Below are 16602 nucleotides of genomic sequence, written 5' to 3' on the forward strand. Positions count from 1 at the left end.
GCTAGCGTAGCTTAAACAAAGCATAACACTGAAGATGTTAAGATGAACCCTAGAAAGTTCCGTAAGCACAAAGGTTTGGTCCCGACTTTATTATCAGCTTTAACCCAATTTATACATGCAAGTACCCGCACCCCTGTGAGAATGCCCTCAATCCCCCGCCCGGGGACGAGGAGCCGGCATCAGGCACAACCACCAAAACTTAAGCCCAAGACGCCTTGCTACGCCACACCCCCAAGGGAATTCAGCAGTAACAAACATTAAGCCATAAGTGAAAACTTGACTTAGTTAGGGCTAAAAGGGTCGGTAAAACTCGTGCCAGCCACCGCGGTTATACGAGAGACCCTAGTTGATAAACACGGCGTAAAGAGTGGTTGGGGGACTTCTACAATAAAGCCAAAGACCCTCCAGGCCGTCACACGCATACGAGGACACGAAGTTCACACACGAAAGTAGCTTTAAATTACCCGACGCCACGAAAGCTAAGAAACAAACTGGGATTAGATACCCCACTATGCTTAGCCGTAAACACAGATGTTACTATTACAAAAACATCCGCCAGGGTACTACAAGCGCTAGCTTAAAACCCAAAGGACTTGACGGTGTTTCAGACCCACCTAGAGGAGCCTGTTCTAGAACCGATAATCCCCGTTTAACCTCACCACCCCTTGCTTTTTCCGCCTATATACCGCCGTCGCAAGCTTACCCTGTGAAGGATTTACAGTAAGCAAAATGGACAAAACCCAGAACGTCAGGTCGAGGTGTAGCTTATGGAGTGGAAAGAAATGGGCTACATTTCCTTCACTAAAGGACATTACGAACGACTTCATGAAACTGAAGTCCCAAGGTGGATTTAGCAGTAAACATTAATAGAGTATTATTTTGAAGCCGGCTCTGAAACGCGCACACACCGCCCGTCACTCTCCCCATTTATTAACCTAATTTAAGTAATTAACTAAACACATAAACTAGCGGGGAGGCAAGTCGTAACATGGTAAGTGTACCGGAAGGTGCACTTGGAACATCAGAACGTGGCCGAGATAGTTAGGCACCTCCCTTACACTGAGACCACATCCATGCAAGTTGGATCGTTCTGAGCCAAATAGCTAGCCCATCCGCACATCTAAACAACAACATTAATTAAATGTATAAAACCCCCACAAAACAACTAAAACATTCTCCCACCTTAGTACGGGCGACAGAAAAGGTAACCACTGGAGCCATAGAAAAAGTACCGCAAGGGAAAGCTGAAAGAGAAATGAAATAACCCATTAAAGCCTGACAAAGCAGAGATTAAATCTCGTACCTTTTGCATCATGATTTAGCCAGTATACCTGAGCAAAGAGAACTTTAGTTCAAAACCCCGAAACCAAGCGAGCTACCCCGGGACAGCCTATTAGGGCCAACCCGTCTCTGTGGCAAAAGAGTGGGAAGATCTCCGGGTAGAGGTGATAAGCCTACCGAGCTTGGTGATAGCTGGTTGCCTAGGAAGTGGATAGAAGTTCAGCCCCGCACTCCTTTACTCACCGGGATAATTCCCACACCATGAAAATAAGAAAAATGCGAGAGTTAGTCAAAGGGGGTACAGCCCCTTTGAACCAGGACACAACCTTACTAGGAGGTTAAGGATCATATTAAGTAAGAATTCTGCTTCAGTGGGCCTAAAAGCAGCCATCTGTGAAGAAAGCGTTAAAGCTCAGGCAGTAAGTAAATCTATTATTCTGATATCTCATCCTACACCCCTTTATCTACTAGGCCATTCCATGCTTCCATGGAAGAGACCCTGCTAAAATGAGTAATAAGAAGGCACCCCCTTCTCCTAGCCCACGTGTAAGTTAGATCGGACTAACCACTAACAATTAACGAACCCAACACAAGAGGGTAATGTGGTAAAACATAACAAGAAAAACCCACAACATACTATCGTTAACCCCACACTGGAGAGCCACTAAGGAAAGATTAAAAGAAGAGGAAGGAACTCGGCAAACATAAGCCTCGCCTGTTTACCAAAAACATCGCCTCCTGCAAAAATCAATGTATAGGAGGTCCTACCTGCCCAGTGACTATTAGTTAAACGGCCGCGGTATTTTGACCGTGCTAAGGTAGCGCAATCACTTGTCCTTTAAATGGGGACCTGTATGAATGGTGGAACGAGGGCTTAACTGTCTCCCCCTCCCGATCAATGAAATTGATCTGCCCGTGCAGAAGCGGACATAAACATACAAGACGAGAAGACCCTTTGGAGCTTAAGATACTTTAATCATCTGTGTTAAACCCCCCCATTAAATAAGACCAAACAAAACAGCACCTGATTATTATCTTCGGTTGGGGCGACCGCGGGGGAAAACAAAGCCCCCATGTGGAATGGGAAATATCCTACAACCTAGAAAGACATTTCTAAGTCACAGAACTTCTGACCAAAAGATCCGGCCACAAAGGCCGAACAACGAACCAAGTTACCCTAGGGATAACAGCGCAATCCTCTTTAAGAGTTCATATCGACAAGTGGGTTTACGACCTCGATGTTGGATCAGGACATCCTAATGGTGCAGCCGCTATTAAGGGTTCGTTTGTTCAACGATTAAAGTCCTACGTGATCTGAGTTCAGACCGGAGCAATCCAGGTCAGTTTCTATCTGTAAATGCTGTTTTTCCTAGTACGAAAGGACCGAAAAAACAAGGCCCATACTTTAAAGCACGCCTTAATTCTACTTGATGAAGACAACTAAATCAAATAAAGATAAGCACCCGGTCCCCCGAAATAAGGGGTCTACTAAGATGGCAGAGCCTGGTAATTGCAAAAGGCCTAAGCCCTTTCCCCCAGAGGTTCAAATCCTCTTCTTAGTTATGCTAACCCCCCTCATCACACATGTAATTAACCCCCTAGCCTACATCGTCCCCATTCTTCTAGCAGTTGCTTTTCTCACCCTTCTTGAACGCAAAGTACTCGGGTACATACAACTACGAAAAGGCCCAAACGTCGTAGGACCCTACGGCCTTCTCCAACCAATCGCAGACGGACTAAAACTTTTTATTAAAGAACCAGTACGCCCATCAACTTCTTCCCCCTTTTTATTTTTAGCCACCCCAACCCTAGCCCTCACACTAGCACTCATATTATGAGCACCTATGCCCATCCCCCACCCTGTCACCGACTTGAACCTTGGGATCTTATTCATTCTCGCACTATCAAGCCTCGCCGTCTACTCGATTCTGGGCTCTGGATGGGCTTCCAACTCAAAATATGCTTTAATCGGAGCTCTCCGAGCTGTAGCCCAAACAATTTCGTATGAAGTTAGCCTCGGCCTAATTCTGCTTTCAATCATTATTTTTACGGGCGGTTTCACCCTTCAAATATTTAACACCACCCAAGAAGCAGTCTGACTTCTTCTCCCAGCCTGACCACTAGCAGCTATATGATATATTTCCACCTTAGCAGAAACTAACCGGGCCCCTTTTGATTTGACAGAGGGGGAGTCTGAACTCGTCTCAGGGTTTAACGTAGAATACGCCGGCGGCCCCTTTGCATTATTTTTTCTAGCTGAATATGCAAATATTTTATTAATAAATACCCTATCAACCATTCTTTTCCTGGGAGCCTCACATATCCCAACAATCCCGGAATTAACATCAATTAACCTAATAACTAAAGCTGCTTTTTTATCAATTTTATTCCTCTGGGTCCGAGCATCTTATCCCCGATTCCGATATGACCAACTTATGCATTTAGTATGAAAAAATTTCCTCCCACTAACCTTGGCCCTAATTATATGACACACTGCCCTACTTATCGCATTCATAGGCCTTCCCCCCCAACTTTAATATTATAATGGAGCTGTGCCTGAATGCCCAAGGACCACTTTGATAGAGTGACTCACGGAGGCTAAAATCCTCCCAACTCCTAGAAAAAGGGGACTCGAACCCATACCCTGGAGATCAAAACTCCAAGTGCTTCCACTACACCATTTTCTAGTAAGGTCAGCTAATTAAGCTTTTGGGCCCATACCCCAAAAATGTTGGTTAAACCCCTTCCCCTACTAATGAACCCCTACGTACTTACTGTGTTTCTACTTAGCCTCGGCCTGGGAACCACCCTTACATTTGCCAGCTCCCACTGGCTCCTAGCTTGAATGGGCCTCGAAATTAATACACTAGCAATTATCCCACTTATAGCCCAACACCACCACCCACGATCAATTGAAGCTACTACCAAATATTTCCTTATTCAAGCGACAGCAGCAGCAACAATCTTATTTGCAAGTACCACCAACGCCTGACTCCTGGGAGAATGAAATATTACTCAACTAACTCACCCAGTAGCGGCCACAATAGCTATAATAGCCTTAGCACTAAAAGTGGGCCTAGCACCCATACACCTCTGACTACCCGAAGTACTACAAGGATTAGACTTAACCACTGGACTTATCCTATCCACCTGACAAAAACTTGCCCCCTTCGCATTAATTATCCAAGTCGCCCACTCCGTTGACCCCACGATTCTCATTACCCTCGGAGTTTTATCAACACTTATCGGCGGCTGAGGGGGGCTTAACCAAACCCAACTACGAAAAATTTTAGCTTACTCCTCCATCGCACACCTGGGCTGAATAATTATCATTGTTAAATTTGCCCCCCAACTTACAATACTAACCCTAAGCACTTACATTATCATAACATCTACAGCCTTCCTTACATTTAAAATAACCGCAACAACAAAAATCAACACACTCGCCCTATCATGATCAAAAAACCCCATCCTGGCAACAACCACTACCCTTGTTTTACTATCCCTTGCTGGACTTCCCCCATTAACAGGATTCATACCAAAATGACTTATTTTACAAGAACTAGCAAATCAAGGACTTCCCCTAATTGCAACCTTGGTGGCCCTAAGCGCACTACTAAGCCTCTACTTTTACTTACGATTATGTTACTCTATAACCCTTACCATCTCACCAAACACAAACAATGCCCTAACCCCATGACGCCTCCCAAGCTCGCAACCAACCTTACCCCTAGCAATTTTCTCAACAATAACCCTAATACTACTACCCATCACCCCCGCCACCCTTATACTTTTCTCCTAGGAATTTAGGATAACCCCAGACCGAGGGCCTTCAAAGCCCTAAGCAGAAGTGAGAATCTTCTAATTCCTGATAAGACTTGCAGGACTCTATCCCACATCTTCTGAATGCAACCCAGACACTTTAATTAAGCTAAAGCCTTTCTAGATGAGAAGGCCTCGATCCTACAAACTCTTAGTTAACAGCTAAGCGCCCCAACCAGCGAGCATTCATCTACCCTTTCCCCGCCGCAATTAAAAAGGCGGGGAAAGCCCCGGCAGGGGTTATCCTGCGCTTCCAGACTTGCAATCTAATGTGCCATACACCACGGGGCTGTGATAGAAAAAGGACTTAAACCTTTGTCCATGGAGCTACAATCCACCGCCTGGGCACTCGGCCATTCTACCTGTGGCAATCACACGCTGATTTTTCTCCACCAACCACAAAGACATTGGCACCCTATATCTAGTATTTGGTGCTTGAGCCGGAATAGTTGGTACGGCTCTGAGCCTTCTAATCCGAGCAGAGCTAAGCCAACCCGGGGCATTACTTGGCGATGACCAGATTTATAATGTTATCGTTACTGCACATGCCTTCGTAATAATTTTTTTCATAGTAATGCCTATTATAATCGGGGGGTTTGGGAATTGACTTGTTCCCCTCATGATCGGGGCACCTGATATAGCCTTCCCCCGAATAAATAATATGAGTTTTTGACTTCTTCCCCCCTCATTACTCCTCCTGCTGGCCTCCTCCGGCGTAGAAGCGGGAGTCGGAACAGGTTGGACTGTTTACCCACCTCTTGCTGGAAACCTTGCACACGCAGGGGCCTCAGTCGACTTAGCAATCTTTTCTCTTCATCTTGCAGGGGTCTCCTCAATTTTAGGAGCCATTAATTTTATCACAACAATTATTAACATAAAACCCCCTGCCATTTCACAGTACCAAACCCCCCTATTTGTTTGGGCCACTTTAATTACAGCCGTCCTTCTTCTCCTCTCCCTCCCCGTTCTTGCTGCTGGAATTACAATACTTTTAACAGACCGAAACCTTAACACCACTTTCTTTGACCCTGCGGGGGGAGGAGACCCCATTCTCTACCAACACCTATTCTGGTTCTTCGGCCACCCAGAAGTATATATTTTAATTCTGCCAGGTTTTGGAATAATTTCACATATCGTAGCATACTACTCCGGCAAAAAAGAACCATTCGGTTATATAGGAATAGTTTGAGCAATGATAGCAATTGGCCTTTTAGGATTCATCGTCTGAGCCCACCATATGTTCACAGTTGGAATAGACGTAGACACCCGGGCATACTTCACTTCCGCTACAATAATTATCGCGATTCCAACAGGAGTCAAAGTATTTAGCTGACTAGCAACTCTTCATGGAGGCTCTATTAAGTGAGAAACACCCCTTCTCTGAGCCCTCGGATTTATCTTCCTATTTACAGTTGGTGGACTAACGGGCATTGTATTGGCCAACTCATCCCTAGATATTATGCTTCATGATACCTACTACGTTGTAGCACATTTCCACTACGTTTTATCCATGGGTGCCGTCTTTGCTATTATAGGGGCCTTCGTTCACTGATTTCCCTTATTCTCAGGCTACACCCTCCACAGCACTTGAACAAAAATCCATTTTGGAGTTATATTTGCAGGAGTTAATCTAACCTTCTTCCCACAACATTTCCTGGGCCTAGCAGGAATGCCTCGCCGATACTCAGACTATCCAGATGCTTACACCCTATGAAATACAGTCTCATCTATCGGCTCATTAATTTCTTTAATCGCAGTTATTATGTTCCTTTTTATTTTATGAGAAGCATTTGCAGCAAAACGAGAAGTCCTATCAGTTGAGTTAACTACAACAAATGCAGAGTGACTACACGGCTGTCCGCCCCCTTACCACACATTTGAAGAACCAGCATTCGTCCAAGTTCAAGCACCACGAGAAAGGAAGGAATTGAACCCCCATTAGCTAGTTTCAAGCCAGCTGCATAACCGCTCTGCCACTTTCTTTATAAGATGCTAGTAAAATTGACTATTACACTGCTTTGTCAAGGCAGAATTGCGGGTTTAAACCCCGCGTATCTTAAGCTCCACAGCTCAATGGCACATCCCTCACAATTAGGATTCCAAGACGCGGCCTCACCTGTAATAGAAGAACTTCTTCATTTTCACGACCACGCACTAATGATCGTTTTTTTAATTAGCACTTTAGTTCTATACATCATTGTTGCTATGGTTACCACAAAACTAACCAATAAATATATTTTAGACTCACAAGAAATTGAAATTATCTGAACAATCCTACCAGCAGTCATTCTTATTTTAATCGCCCTCCCATCTCTCCGAATTTTATACCTCATAGATGAAGTCAATGATCCACACCTTACTGTTAAAGCAATGGGGCACCAATGATACTGAAGTTATGAATATACTGACTATGAAGACCTCGGCTTTGACTCATATATGATCCCCACTCAAGATTTAACCCCCGGACAATTCCGCCTACTTGAAACAGACCACCGCATGGTTGTCCCCATAGAATCTCCCATCCGAGTTTTAGTTTCTGCTGAAGATGTAATTCACTCCTGAGCTGTTCCAACTCTGGGGGTAAAAATAGACGCCGTTCCAGGCCGCCTGAACCAGACAGCCTTTATTGCCTCCCGCCCCGGTGTATTTTATGGTCAATGTTCCGAAATTTGTGGAGCAAATCATAGTTTTATGCCAATCGTTGTAGAAGCCGTTCCTCTAGAACACTTTGAGAACTGATCATCCCTAATGCTTGAAGACGCCTCACTGAGAAGCTAAACAGGGCCTAGCGTTAGCCTTTTAAGCTAAAGATTGGTGCTTCCCAACCACCCCCAGTGACATGCCTCAACTAAACCCCGCCCCGTGATTTGCTATTCTAGTATTCTCCTGACTTGTTCTTTTAACTATTATCCCATCAAAAGTATTAAAACATACTTTTAACAATGAACCAACCTCAATAAGCGCCGAAAAACCCAAAACCGAACCCTGAAACTGACCATGGCACTAAACTTCTTCGACCAATTCATGAGCCCCACATTCCTTGGAATCCCCCTAATTGCCATTGCACTGATATTCCCCTGAATTTTTTATCCCACTCCTTCGAGCCGATGACTAAATAACCGACTTTTAACCCTCCAAAACTGGTTTATTAACCGGTTTACACAACAACTTCTCCTTCCACTTAATGTTGCAGGACACAAATGAGCTTTAATATTGACCTCGTTAATAATTTTCCTTCTTTCAATCAACATTTTGGGCTTATTGCCCTACACCTTCACCCCCACCACACAACTGTCCCTTAACTTGGGCCTCGCAGTTCCATTTTGACTTGCAACTGTTATTATCGGACTACGAAATCAACCCAACGCAGCCCTAGCCCACCTCCTTCCAGAGGGTACCCCTATTCTTTTAATCCCAGTCTTAATTATCATCGAAACTATTAGCCTATTTATTCGACCCCTCGCCCTGGGAGTGCGATTAACCGCAAACCTGACAGCCGGCCACCTCTTAATTCAACTTATCTCAACCGCGGTGGTTGTTTTAACTCCTATAATAACCACAGTTGCTATACTTACCGCTATCGTTTTATTTCTCCTCACACTTCTTGAAATCGCAGTAGCAATAATTCAAGCCTACGTGTTTGTTCTTTTAGTAAGCCTATATTTACAAGAAAACGTCTAATGGCCCACCAAGCACACGCATATCATATGGTAGACCCAAGTCCCTGGCCCCTAACTGGCGCAGTAGCTGCTCTTTTAATAACATCAGGCTTAGCAGTCTGATTTCACTTCCACTCAACAACACTTCTTTCTATAGGCCTCACCCTGCTCCTTCTTACAATATACCAATGATGACGAGATATTATCCGAGAAGGCACCTTCCAAGGCCATCACACCCCGCCCGTACAAAAAGGCCTCCGATACGGAATAATTCTTTTTATTACATCCGAAGTTTTCTTTTTTCTAGGATTTTTCTGAGCCTTCTACCACTCAAGCCTAGCCCCCACCCCAGAATTAGGAGGCTGCTGACCGCCCACAGGCATTACCACCCTTGACCCGTTTGAAGTTCCACTACTTAATACAGCAGTACTTCTTGCATCTGGGGTAACAGTAACATGAGCTCATCACAGCCTTATAGAAGGCCAACGTAAACAAGCTATTCAAGCCCTAACACTTACTATTCTCCTAGGCTTTTATTTTACCGCCCTGCAGGCTATAGAATACTATGAAGCCCCGTTCACAATTGCAGACGGAGTTTATGGCTCAACATTCTTTGTGGCAACAGGCTTCCATGGCCTGCATGTAATTATTGGCTCAACATTCTTAGCCATTTGCCTCCTCCGACAAATTCAATACCACTTTACCTCTGAACACCACTTTGGATTCGAGGCAGCTGCCTGATACTGACATTTCGTAGACGTCGTGTGACTATTCTTGTACGTCTCTATCTACTGATGAGGCTCATAATCTTTCTAGTATTTAAAATTAGTACAAATGACTTCCAATCATTTAGTCTTGGTTAAAATCCAAGGAAAGATAATGAATTTAATTACCACCATTTTACTTATTGCTACTACCATCTCACTTATCCTTGTAATTGTATCATTTTGACTTCCACAACTTAGCCCAGACGCCGAAAAACTCTCGCCCTACGAATGCGGCTTTGACCCCCTAGGATCTGCACGACTCCCGTTTTCCCTGCGATTTTTTCTAGTTGCCATTTTATTTCTCCTTTTTGACCTAGAAATTGCCCTTCTCCTCCCCCTCCCCTGAGGGAACCAACTTCCCAACCCCACCCACACCCTCCTTTGAGCCGCAACAATTCTTATTCTTCTTACCCTGGGATTAATCTATGAATGACTTCAGGGGGGGCTGGAATGAGCAGAATAGAGAGTTAGTCCAAAATAAGACCCCTGATTTCGGCTCAGAAAACCATGGTTTAAATCCATGACCCTCTTATGACACCAGTACACTTCAGTTTCTCCTCAGCATTTATCTTAGGCTTGACAGGCTTAGCCTTCCACCGAACTCACCTACTATCGGCCCTACTTTGCCTAGAGGGTATAATATTGTCACTTTTCATCGCTCTAGCCCTATGAGCCCTACAACTTGAGGCAATAGCCTTCTCCGCAGCCCCCATACTCCTCCTAGCCTTCTCCGCTTGCGAGGCCAGCGCAGGCTTAGCTCTATTAGTCGCCACAACTCGAACCCATGGAACTGATCGCCTTCAAAATCTAAACCTTCTACAATGCTAAAAATTCTAATTCCAACAATCATGCTTTTCCCGACAATCTGACTCTCGTCCCCCAAATGACTTTGAACCATTTCAACAGCTCATAGCCTACTAATTGCCTTAATTAGCCTCTCATGACTAAATTGAAATTCAGAAGCAGGCTGAGCTGCCACCAATCCACACCTAGGAGCGGACCCCCTATCAACCCCATTATTAGTTTTAACTTGCTGACTACTTCCCCTGATAATTCTAGCCAGCCAAAACCACATTTCTCCCGAACCCTTAAGCCGCCAACGCATATACATCTCCCTCCTGGCCTCCCTCCAAACCTTTCTAATTATAGCATTCGGAGCAACCGAAATCATCATATTTTATATCATATTTGAAGCAACCTTAATTCCAACTTTAATTATCATTACACGCTGAGGGAATCAAGCAGAGCGACTCAACGCAGGAACATACTTTTTATTTTATACCCTGGCAGGCTCACTTCCGCTTTTAGTTGCTCTCCTCCTTCTTCAACAAAATACAGGTACCCTTTCCCTCCTCACCCTGCAATACACTGAACCCCTTACCCTCCACACATGAGGTGACAAGATCTGATGGGCCGGCTGCTTAATCGCCTTTCTTGTTAAAATGCCCCTCTATGGCGTTCACCTATGACTCCCCAAGGCCCACGTAGAAGCCCCAGTAGCAGGTTCAATAGTCCTAGCTGCAGTCTTACTAAAACTGGGGGGCTATGGTATAATACGAATTATAATTATACTCGACCCCCTATCAAAAGACTTAGCCTATCCTTTCCTCATCCTTGCCCTCTGAGGCATTATTATAACAGGATCAATTTGCCTCCGACAAACAGACTTAAAATCCCTAATTGCTTACTCCTCAGTAAGCCATATGGGCCTGGTTGCAGCAGGTATTCTAATCCAAACACCATGAGGATTTACCGGAGCTCTTATTTTAATAATCGCCCACGGCTTGGTATCGTCCGCCCTCTTCTGTTTAGCAAATACTACATATGAACGTACACACAGCCGAACAATAATTCTTGCCCGAGGCCTCCAAATAATTTTTCCCCTAACCGCCATCTGGTGATTTATTGCCAATCTAGCTAACCTCGCCCTCCCCCCACTACCCAACCTGATAGGAGAACTTTTTATCATCACCGCAATATTCAACTGATCCCCCTGAACACTCGCTTTAACTGGGGCAGGCACCCTTATTACAGCCGCTTACTCCCTCTATTTATTCTTAATAACCCAACGAGGCCCCACCCCAACACACATTATAGCCCTTCAACCATTCCACACCCGAGAGCATCTTCTCATGGCCCTTCACTTAATTCCAGTTATTCTCCTGATCACAAAACCAGAACTTATGTGAGGATGATGCTACTGTAGATATAGTTTAATTAAAATATTAGATTGTGATTCTAAAGATAGAGGTTAAACCCCCCTTATCCACCGAGAGAGGTTACAGAACAATAAGAACTGCTAATTCTTACGCCCGCAGTTAAATTCTGCGGCTCACTCACCCATGCTCCTAAAGGAAAATAGTTCATCCGTTGGTCTTAGGAACCAAAAACTCTTGGTGCAACTCCAAGTAGAAGCTATGTACACCCCGTCTCTAATTTCCTCATCTTCTCTCATACTCACACTAGGACTTCTACTGTATCCACTCATAATAACCCTTAACCCACACCCCCAAAACCCCAGCTGAGCCACATCCTATGTAAAAACAGCCGTAAGTGCAGCATTTTTTACTAGCCTCCTCCCCCTGATAATTTTCCTAGATCAGGGTACAGAAACTATTGTTACAAGTTGACACTGAATAAATTCTACAACATTTGATATTAACATTAGCTTTAAATTTGACCACTACTCATTAATTTTTACCCCTATTGCCCTTTTTGTAACCTGATCAATTTTAGAATTTGCATCTTGATACATACACACAGACCCCTACATAAATCGATTCTTTAAATATTTACTTTTATTTCTGGTAGCGATAATTATTTTAGTTACCGCTAACAACATATTTCAACTTTTTATCGGCTGAGAGGGCGTCGGAATTATATCATTCCTTCTAATCGGCTGGTGGTACGGACGAGCTGATGCAAACACAGCAGCCCTTCAAGCAGTACTATATAACCGAGTCGGAGACATCGGACTAATTTTAAGCATGGCATGAATCGCAACTAACTTAAATTCTTGAGAAATCCAACAAATCTTCCTACTCTCAGAAAATTTTAACATAACACTCCCCCTTTTAGGCTTAATTCTAGCCGCCACCGGAAAATCGGCCCAATTTGGCCTTCACCCTTGACTCCCCTCAGCGATAGAAGGCCCAACACCAGTGTCCGCCCTACTTCATTCAAGTACTATAGTTGTGGCTGGAATCTTTCTTCTTATTCGACTCCACCCCCTCCTAGAAAATAACCAAACCGCCCTCACCACCTGTCTATGCCTCGGCTCCTTAACAACTTTATTTACAGCCACCTGCGCGCTTACCCAAAATGATATCAAAAAAATTGTAGCCTTCTCCACATCCAGCCAACTTGGCCTTATAATAGTTACAATTGGACTTAATCAACCCCAACTAGCTTTTTTACATATTTGTACCCACGCCTTTTTCAAAGCTATACTATTCTTATGCTCCGGCTCAATCATCCACAGCCTAAACGATGAACAAGACATCCGAAAAATGGGGGGACTCCATAAACTCATGCCACTTACCTCTACTTGTTTAACCATCGGCAGCCTAGCCCTCACAGGAACCCCCTTTTTAGCCGGCTTCTTCTCTAAAGATGCTATTATTGAAGCCCTGAACACCTCCCACTTAAACGCCTGAGCCCTCACACTAACACTAATCGCAACATCTTTTACCGCAGTTTATAGCTTCCGAGTAATTTATTTCGTAGCCATGGGAACCCCCCGATTCCTTCCCCTCTCCCCCATTAACGAAAACAACCCAGCAGTTATTAACCCAATCAAACGACTCGCTTGAGGAAGCATTATTGCAGGTTTATTAATTACATCAAATTTCCTCCCACTAAAAAACCCAATCATAACTATGCCCCCAACTTTAAAACTAGCCGCCTTGGCAGTCACAATTACTGGCCTCCTTGCCGCGATAGAACTAGCATCAATAACAACAAAACAATTTAAAATTACACCAATTCTTCCCATCCATAATTTCTCCAACATACTAGGATACTTTCCCGTAACCATCCACCGCTTGACTCCAAAATTAAACTTAACCCTCGGACAAACCATTGCTACCCAGCTAATAGACCAAACATGACTTGAAACAGCAGGCCCCAAAGGACTATCCTCTTCACAAATTAAAATTGCTACAATTGTAAGCAACACCCAGCGAGGTATAATCAAAACCTATCTCACAGCATTCCTTTTAACCGGAATCCTTGCCATTATTTTCTCCCTAAGTACTTAAACTGCTCGAAGCGCCCCACGACTCAGACCACGAGTCAACTCAAGTACTACAAACAAAGTTAATAACAATACCCAACCAGATACAATTAATATTCCCCCCCCAAAAGAATATATCAGGGCCACTCCACCCATATCGCCCCGAACCATAAAAAATTCTTTACTATCAGCAACCACCCAAGACCCTTCATACCACCCCCCCAAAAATTTCCAACCTGCCACCCCTACAACCAACACATATCCTGCCCCATAACCTAAAACTGAACGATCCCCCCAACTCTCTGGAAAAGGCTCAGCGGCCAAAGCTGCCGAATAAGCAAATACCACAAGCATACCCCCCAAATAAATCAAAAATAATACTAATGATAAAAAAGACCCCCCATAACCGACCAGCACCCCACAACCCACCCCCGCAGCTACTACAAGCCCCAACGCAGCAAAATATGGCGCGGGGTTAGAAGCCACAGCCACTAAACCCACCACAAGTCCAACTAAAAATAGAGAAAAAATATAATTCATAATTCTTACCCGGATTTTAACCGAAACTAATGACTTGAAAAACCACCGTTGTTATTCAACTATAAGAACCGCTAATGGCCAGCCTACGAAAAACACACCCACTATTAAAAATTGCCAACAACGCACTCATCGACCTTCCCGCCCCATCCAATATCTCCTCATGATGAAATTTTGGTTCACTTCTCTTACTCTGCCTAATTATCCAAATCCTAACAGGCCTATTCCTGGCTATACATTATACCGCAGATGTTTCAACCGCTTTCTCCTCCGTAGCTCACATCTGCCGTGACGTAAACTACGGGTGACTCATCCGAAACATTCATGCCAACGGCGCTTCATTCTTCTTCATCTGCATTTATCTTCACATCGGCCGAGGCTTGTATTATGGCTCTTACCTCTACAAAGAAACCTGAAACATCGGTGTCATCCTCCTTCTCTTAGTCATAATAACCGCATTCGTGGGCTATGTCCTACCCTGGGGCCAGATATCCTTCTGAGGTGCTACCGTCATCACAAATCTTCTGTCTGCCATTCCCTACGTAGGAGATATGCTAGTACAATGAATTTGAGGCGGATTCTCTGTAGACAACGCAACACTAACCCGATTCTTTACCTTCCATTTCCTACTCCCCTTTGCAATCATCGCAGCCACAGCCCTCCACGCACTATTCCTCCACGAAACTGGGTCCAACAACCCAACCGGTCTAAATTCTGACGCAGACAAAATTTCTTTCCACCCCTATTTCTCTTACAAAGACCTTCTCGGCTTCGTAATTTTACTAGTAACTCTAACATCCTTGGCCCTCTTTTCCCCCAACCTCTTGGGCGACCCAGAAAATTTTACCCCGGCTAATCCTCTAGTGACCCCGCCACATATTAAACCTGAATGATACTTCCTCTTTGCTTACGCCATTCTACGGTCTATCCCCAATAAACTGGGAGGAGTCCTGGCCCTACTGTTCTCTATCATAGTTCTTTTCCTAATCCCCCTTATACACACCTCCAAACAACAAGGCCTAACATTCCGACCCCTGACCCAATTTCTATTCTGAACCTTAGTCGCAGACGTCGCAATCCTAACATGAATTGGAGGGATACCAGTTGAACACCCCTTCGTCATCATCGGCCAAGTCGCTTCAGTCTTCTACTTCGCGCTCTTTCTCATCATCAACCCCTTGGCCGGCTGATTAGAAAATAAAATACTCAACTGATCCTGTTCTAGTAGCTTAATTTCAAAGCATCGGTCTTGTAATCCGAAGATCGGAGGTTAAACCCCTCCCTAGTGCCAGAAAAGAAAGATTTTAACTTCCACCACTAACTCCCAAAGCTAGTATTCTAAACTAAACTATTTTCTGACATGCATAATATGGTATATATGACATTATGGTATAGTACATATTATGTATAATCTTACATTATGTATTCAAATATATAATTTTTAATCACAAAACCATTATCACCCAACATAAAGCAAGAACATTAAACTTTAACTTACATAAACCACAACATTAAACTCACAAGTAATTTCTCTAAACCTGAGAACTTGAATAATCCCTTAAACTCCATCAAAACATTTTCTATGCAAAGTCCCAACTGAAATCGGCTCTCAAAATATTAATGTAGTAAGAGACCACCAACCAGCTTAGCTAAAAGCATATTATCCTTGATAGGTCAGGGACAAAAATTGTGGGGGTCACACACTTTGAACTATTACTGGCATCTGGTTCCTATTTCAGGGCCATAAACTGTAAACTCCCCTAAAATTGCTTTTACCTGGCATTTGATTATTGAGATTAGTTCATTAAATATCATGACCCACCATGCCAAGGCATTCACTTAAATGCATAGGGTTTTTTTTTTTTAGGTCACTTTCATTTGGCATAAGCTTGCTTGTTAAAAGTGGGCTAGCTAACTAACAAGGCTGTACATTTCCTTGAATATAATATATATAATGAATTCTTTAAGACATTCATTAAATAATTGCATAACTTATATCAAGAGCATACACTATTATTTTCAATCCCATTCTGTATAAGGTGTCCCCCCTGCCTCCGCAGGAATTTTTTCGCCTTAAACCCCCCTACCCCCCAACGCAGGACAAATCTTGTATTTCCTGTCAAACCCCAAAACCAGGAGAGACTCGTACTTTGCGTATTCAACAAGTTGATTTATATGTTGTTATATATTGTTACACATAATTGCACATCACCATAAGCCCCACCGAAACTCATTTACCCACCTTTCAGGTCCACTACAACACTTTGTTACATTAATATAAATAACACATTATATAATTATA

General features: G+C 43.7%; 13 protein-coding genes and 24 non-coding genes across 37 annotated transcripts, besides 1 other annotated feature; 28 read left to right on the top strand and 9 right to left on the bottom strand. All coding sequences in view use genetic code 2, as the record gives it.

The window, feature by feature from the left end:
- Positions 1-68, top strand: K8K72_mgt01. The gene has a single exon. It is a non-coding gene; the product is annotated as a tRNA-Phe (tRNA).
- On the top strand, positions 69-1022 carry K8K72_mgr02. Its single transcript has one exon. It is a non-coding gene; the product is annotated as a 12S ribosomal RNA (ribosomal RNA).
- On the top strand, positions 1023-1094 carry K8K72_mgt02. Its single transcript has one exon. It is a non-coding gene; the product is annotated as a tRNA-Val (tRNA).
- On the top strand, positions 1095-2768 carry K8K72_mgr01. The gene has a single exon. It is a non-coding gene; the product is annotated as a 16S ribosomal RNA (ribosomal RNA).
- Positions 2769-2843, top strand: K8K72_mgt03. Its single transcript has one exon. It is a non-coding gene; the product is annotated as a tRNA-Leu (tRNA).
- Positions 2844-3818, top strand: ND1 (NADH dehydrogenase subunit 1). The gene has a single exon. The coding sequence runs from the start codon at positions 2844-2846 to the stop codon at positions 3816-3818; it is 975 nt and encodes a 324-aa protein (YP_010166292.1).
- A 9-nt stretch (positions 3819-3827) lies between these two features.
- K8K72_mgt04 lies at positions 3828-3899 on the top strand. The gene has a single exon. It is a non-coding gene; the product is annotated as a tRNA-Ile (tRNA).
- Positions 3898-3968, bottom strand: K8K72_mgt05. The gene has a single exon. It is a non-coding gene; the product is annotated as a tRNA-Gln (tRNA).
- K8K72_mgt06 lies at positions 3968-4036 on the top strand. Its single transcript has one exon. It is a non-coding gene; the product is annotated as a tRNA-Met (tRNA).
- On the top strand, positions 4037-5081 carry ND2 (NADH dehydrogenase subunit 2). Its single transcript has one exon. A coding segment is annotated over exon 1 (1045 nt).
- On the top strand, positions 5082-5152 carry K8K72_mgt07. The gene has a single exon. It is a non-coding gene; the product is annotated as a tRNA-Trp (tRNA).
- Position 5153: 1 nt separating this feature from the next.
- K8K72_mgt08 lies at positions 5154-5222 on the bottom strand. Its single transcript has one exon. It is a non-coding gene; the product is annotated as a tRNA-Ala (tRNA).
- Position 5223: 1 nt separating this feature from the next.
- On the bottom strand, positions 5224-5296 carry K8K72_mgt09. Its single transcript has one exon. It is a non-coding gene; the product is annotated as a tRNA-Asn (tRNA).
- A 32-nt stretch (positions 5297-5328) lies between these two features.
- K8K72_mgt10 lies at positions 5329-5394 on the bottom strand. The gene has a single exon. It is a non-coding gene; the product is annotated as a tRNA-Cys (tRNA).
- Position 5395: 1 nt separating this feature from the next.
- Positions 5396-5466, bottom strand: K8K72_mgt11. The gene has a single exon. It is a non-coding gene; the product is annotated as a tRNA-Tyr (tRNA).
- Position 5467: 1 nt separating this feature from the next.
- Positions 5468-7024, top strand: COX1 (cytochrome c oxidase subunit I). The gene has a single exon. It carries the CDS (start codon positions 5468-5470, stop codon positions 7022-7024), a length of 1557 nt encoding a protein of 518 aa, YP_010166294.1.
- On the bottom strand, positions 7016-7086 carry K8K72_mgt12. Its single transcript has one exon. It is a non-coding gene; the product is annotated as a tRNA-Ser (tRNA).
- Positions 7087-7089: 3 nt separating this feature from the next.
- K8K72_mgt13 lies at positions 7090-7162 on the top strand. The gene has a single exon. It is a non-coding gene; the product is annotated as a tRNA-Asp (tRNA).
- A 14-nt stretch (positions 7163-7176) lies between these two features.
- Positions 7177-7867, top strand: COX2 (cytochrome c oxidase subunit II). Its single transcript has one exon. A coding segment is annotated over exon 1 (691 nt).
- K8K72_mgt14 lies at positions 7868-7941 on the top strand. Its single transcript has one exon. It is a non-coding gene; the product is annotated as a tRNA-Lys (tRNA).
- A 1-nt stretch (position 7942) lies between these two features.
- ATP8 (ATP synthase F0 subunit 8) lies at positions 7943-8110 on the top strand. The gene has a single exon. It carries the CDS (start codon positions 7943-7945, stop codon positions 8108-8110), a length of 168 nt encoding a protein of 55 aa, YP_010166296.1.
- Positions 8101-8784, top strand: ATP6 (ATP synthase F0 subunit 6). The gene has a single exon. It carries the CDS (start codon positions 8101-8103, stop codon positions 8782-8784), a length of 684 nt encoding a protein of 227 aa, YP_010166297.1.
- Positions 8784-9568, top strand: COX3 (cytochrome c oxidase subunit III). The gene has a single exon. A coding segment is annotated over exon 1 (785 nt).
- K8K72_mgt15 lies at positions 9569-9641 on the top strand. Its single transcript has one exon. It is a non-coding gene; the product is annotated as a tRNA-Gly (tRNA).
- ND3 (NADH dehydrogenase subunit 3) lies at positions 9642-9990 on the top strand. Its single transcript has one exon. A coding segment is annotated over exon 1 (349 nt).
- On the top strand, positions 9991-10060 carry K8K72_mgt16. Its single transcript has one exon. It is a non-coding gene; the product is annotated as a tRNA-Arg (tRNA).
- ND4L (NADH dehydrogenase subunit 4L) lies at positions 10061-10357 on the top strand. The gene has a single exon. The coding sequence runs from the start codon at positions 10061-10063 to the stop codon at positions 10355-10357; it is 297 nt and encodes a 98-aa protein (YP_010166300.1).
- ND4 (NADH dehydrogenase subunit 4) lies at positions 10351-11731 on the top strand. The gene has a single exon. A coding segment is annotated over exon 1 (1381 nt).
- Positions 11732-11800, top strand: K8K72_mgt17. Its single transcript has one exon. It is a non-coding gene; the product is annotated as a tRNA-His (tRNA).
- Positions 11801-11868, top strand: K8K72_mgt18. The gene has a single exon. It is a non-coding gene; the product is annotated as a tRNA-Ser (tRNA).
- Positions 11869-11873: 5 nt separating this feature from the next.
- Positions 11874-11946, top strand: K8K72_mgt19. The gene has a single exon. It is a non-coding gene; the product is annotated as a tRNA-Leu (tRNA).
- Positions 11947-13788, top strand: ND5 (NADH dehydrogenase subunit 5). The gene has a single exon. The coding sequence runs from the start codon at positions 11947-11949 to the stop codon at positions 13786-13788; it is 1842 nt and encodes a 613-aa protein (YP_010166302.1).
- ND6 (NADH dehydrogenase subunit 6) lies at positions 13785-14303 on the bottom strand. The gene has a single exon. The coding sequence runs from the start codon at positions 14301-14303 to the stop codon at positions 13785-13787; it is 519 nt and encodes a 172-aa protein (YP_010166303.1).
- K8K72_mgt20 lies at positions 14304-14372 on the bottom strand. Its single transcript has one exon. It is a non-coding gene; the product is annotated as a tRNA-Glu (tRNA).
- A 5-nt stretch (positions 14373-14377) lies between these two features.
- On the top strand, positions 14378-15518 carry CYTB (cytochrome b). Its single transcript has one exon. A coding segment is annotated over exon 1 (1141 nt).
- K8K72_mgt21 lies at positions 15519-15590 on the top strand. Its single transcript has one exon. It is a non-coding gene; the product is annotated as a tRNA-Thr (tRNA).
- On the bottom strand, positions 15589-15658 carry K8K72_mgt22. The gene has a single exon. It is a non-coding gene; the product is annotated as a tRNA-Pro (tRNA).
- Positions 15659-16602: a D loop.

Source organism: Hoplias malabaricus, mitochondrion, assembly GCF_029633855.1.
Source record: "Hoplias malabaricus voucher LAGENPE_11105 mitochondrion, complete genome".
NCBI lineage: Eukaryota > Metazoa > Chordata > Actinopteri > Characiformes > Erythrinidae > Hoplias > Hoplias malabaricus.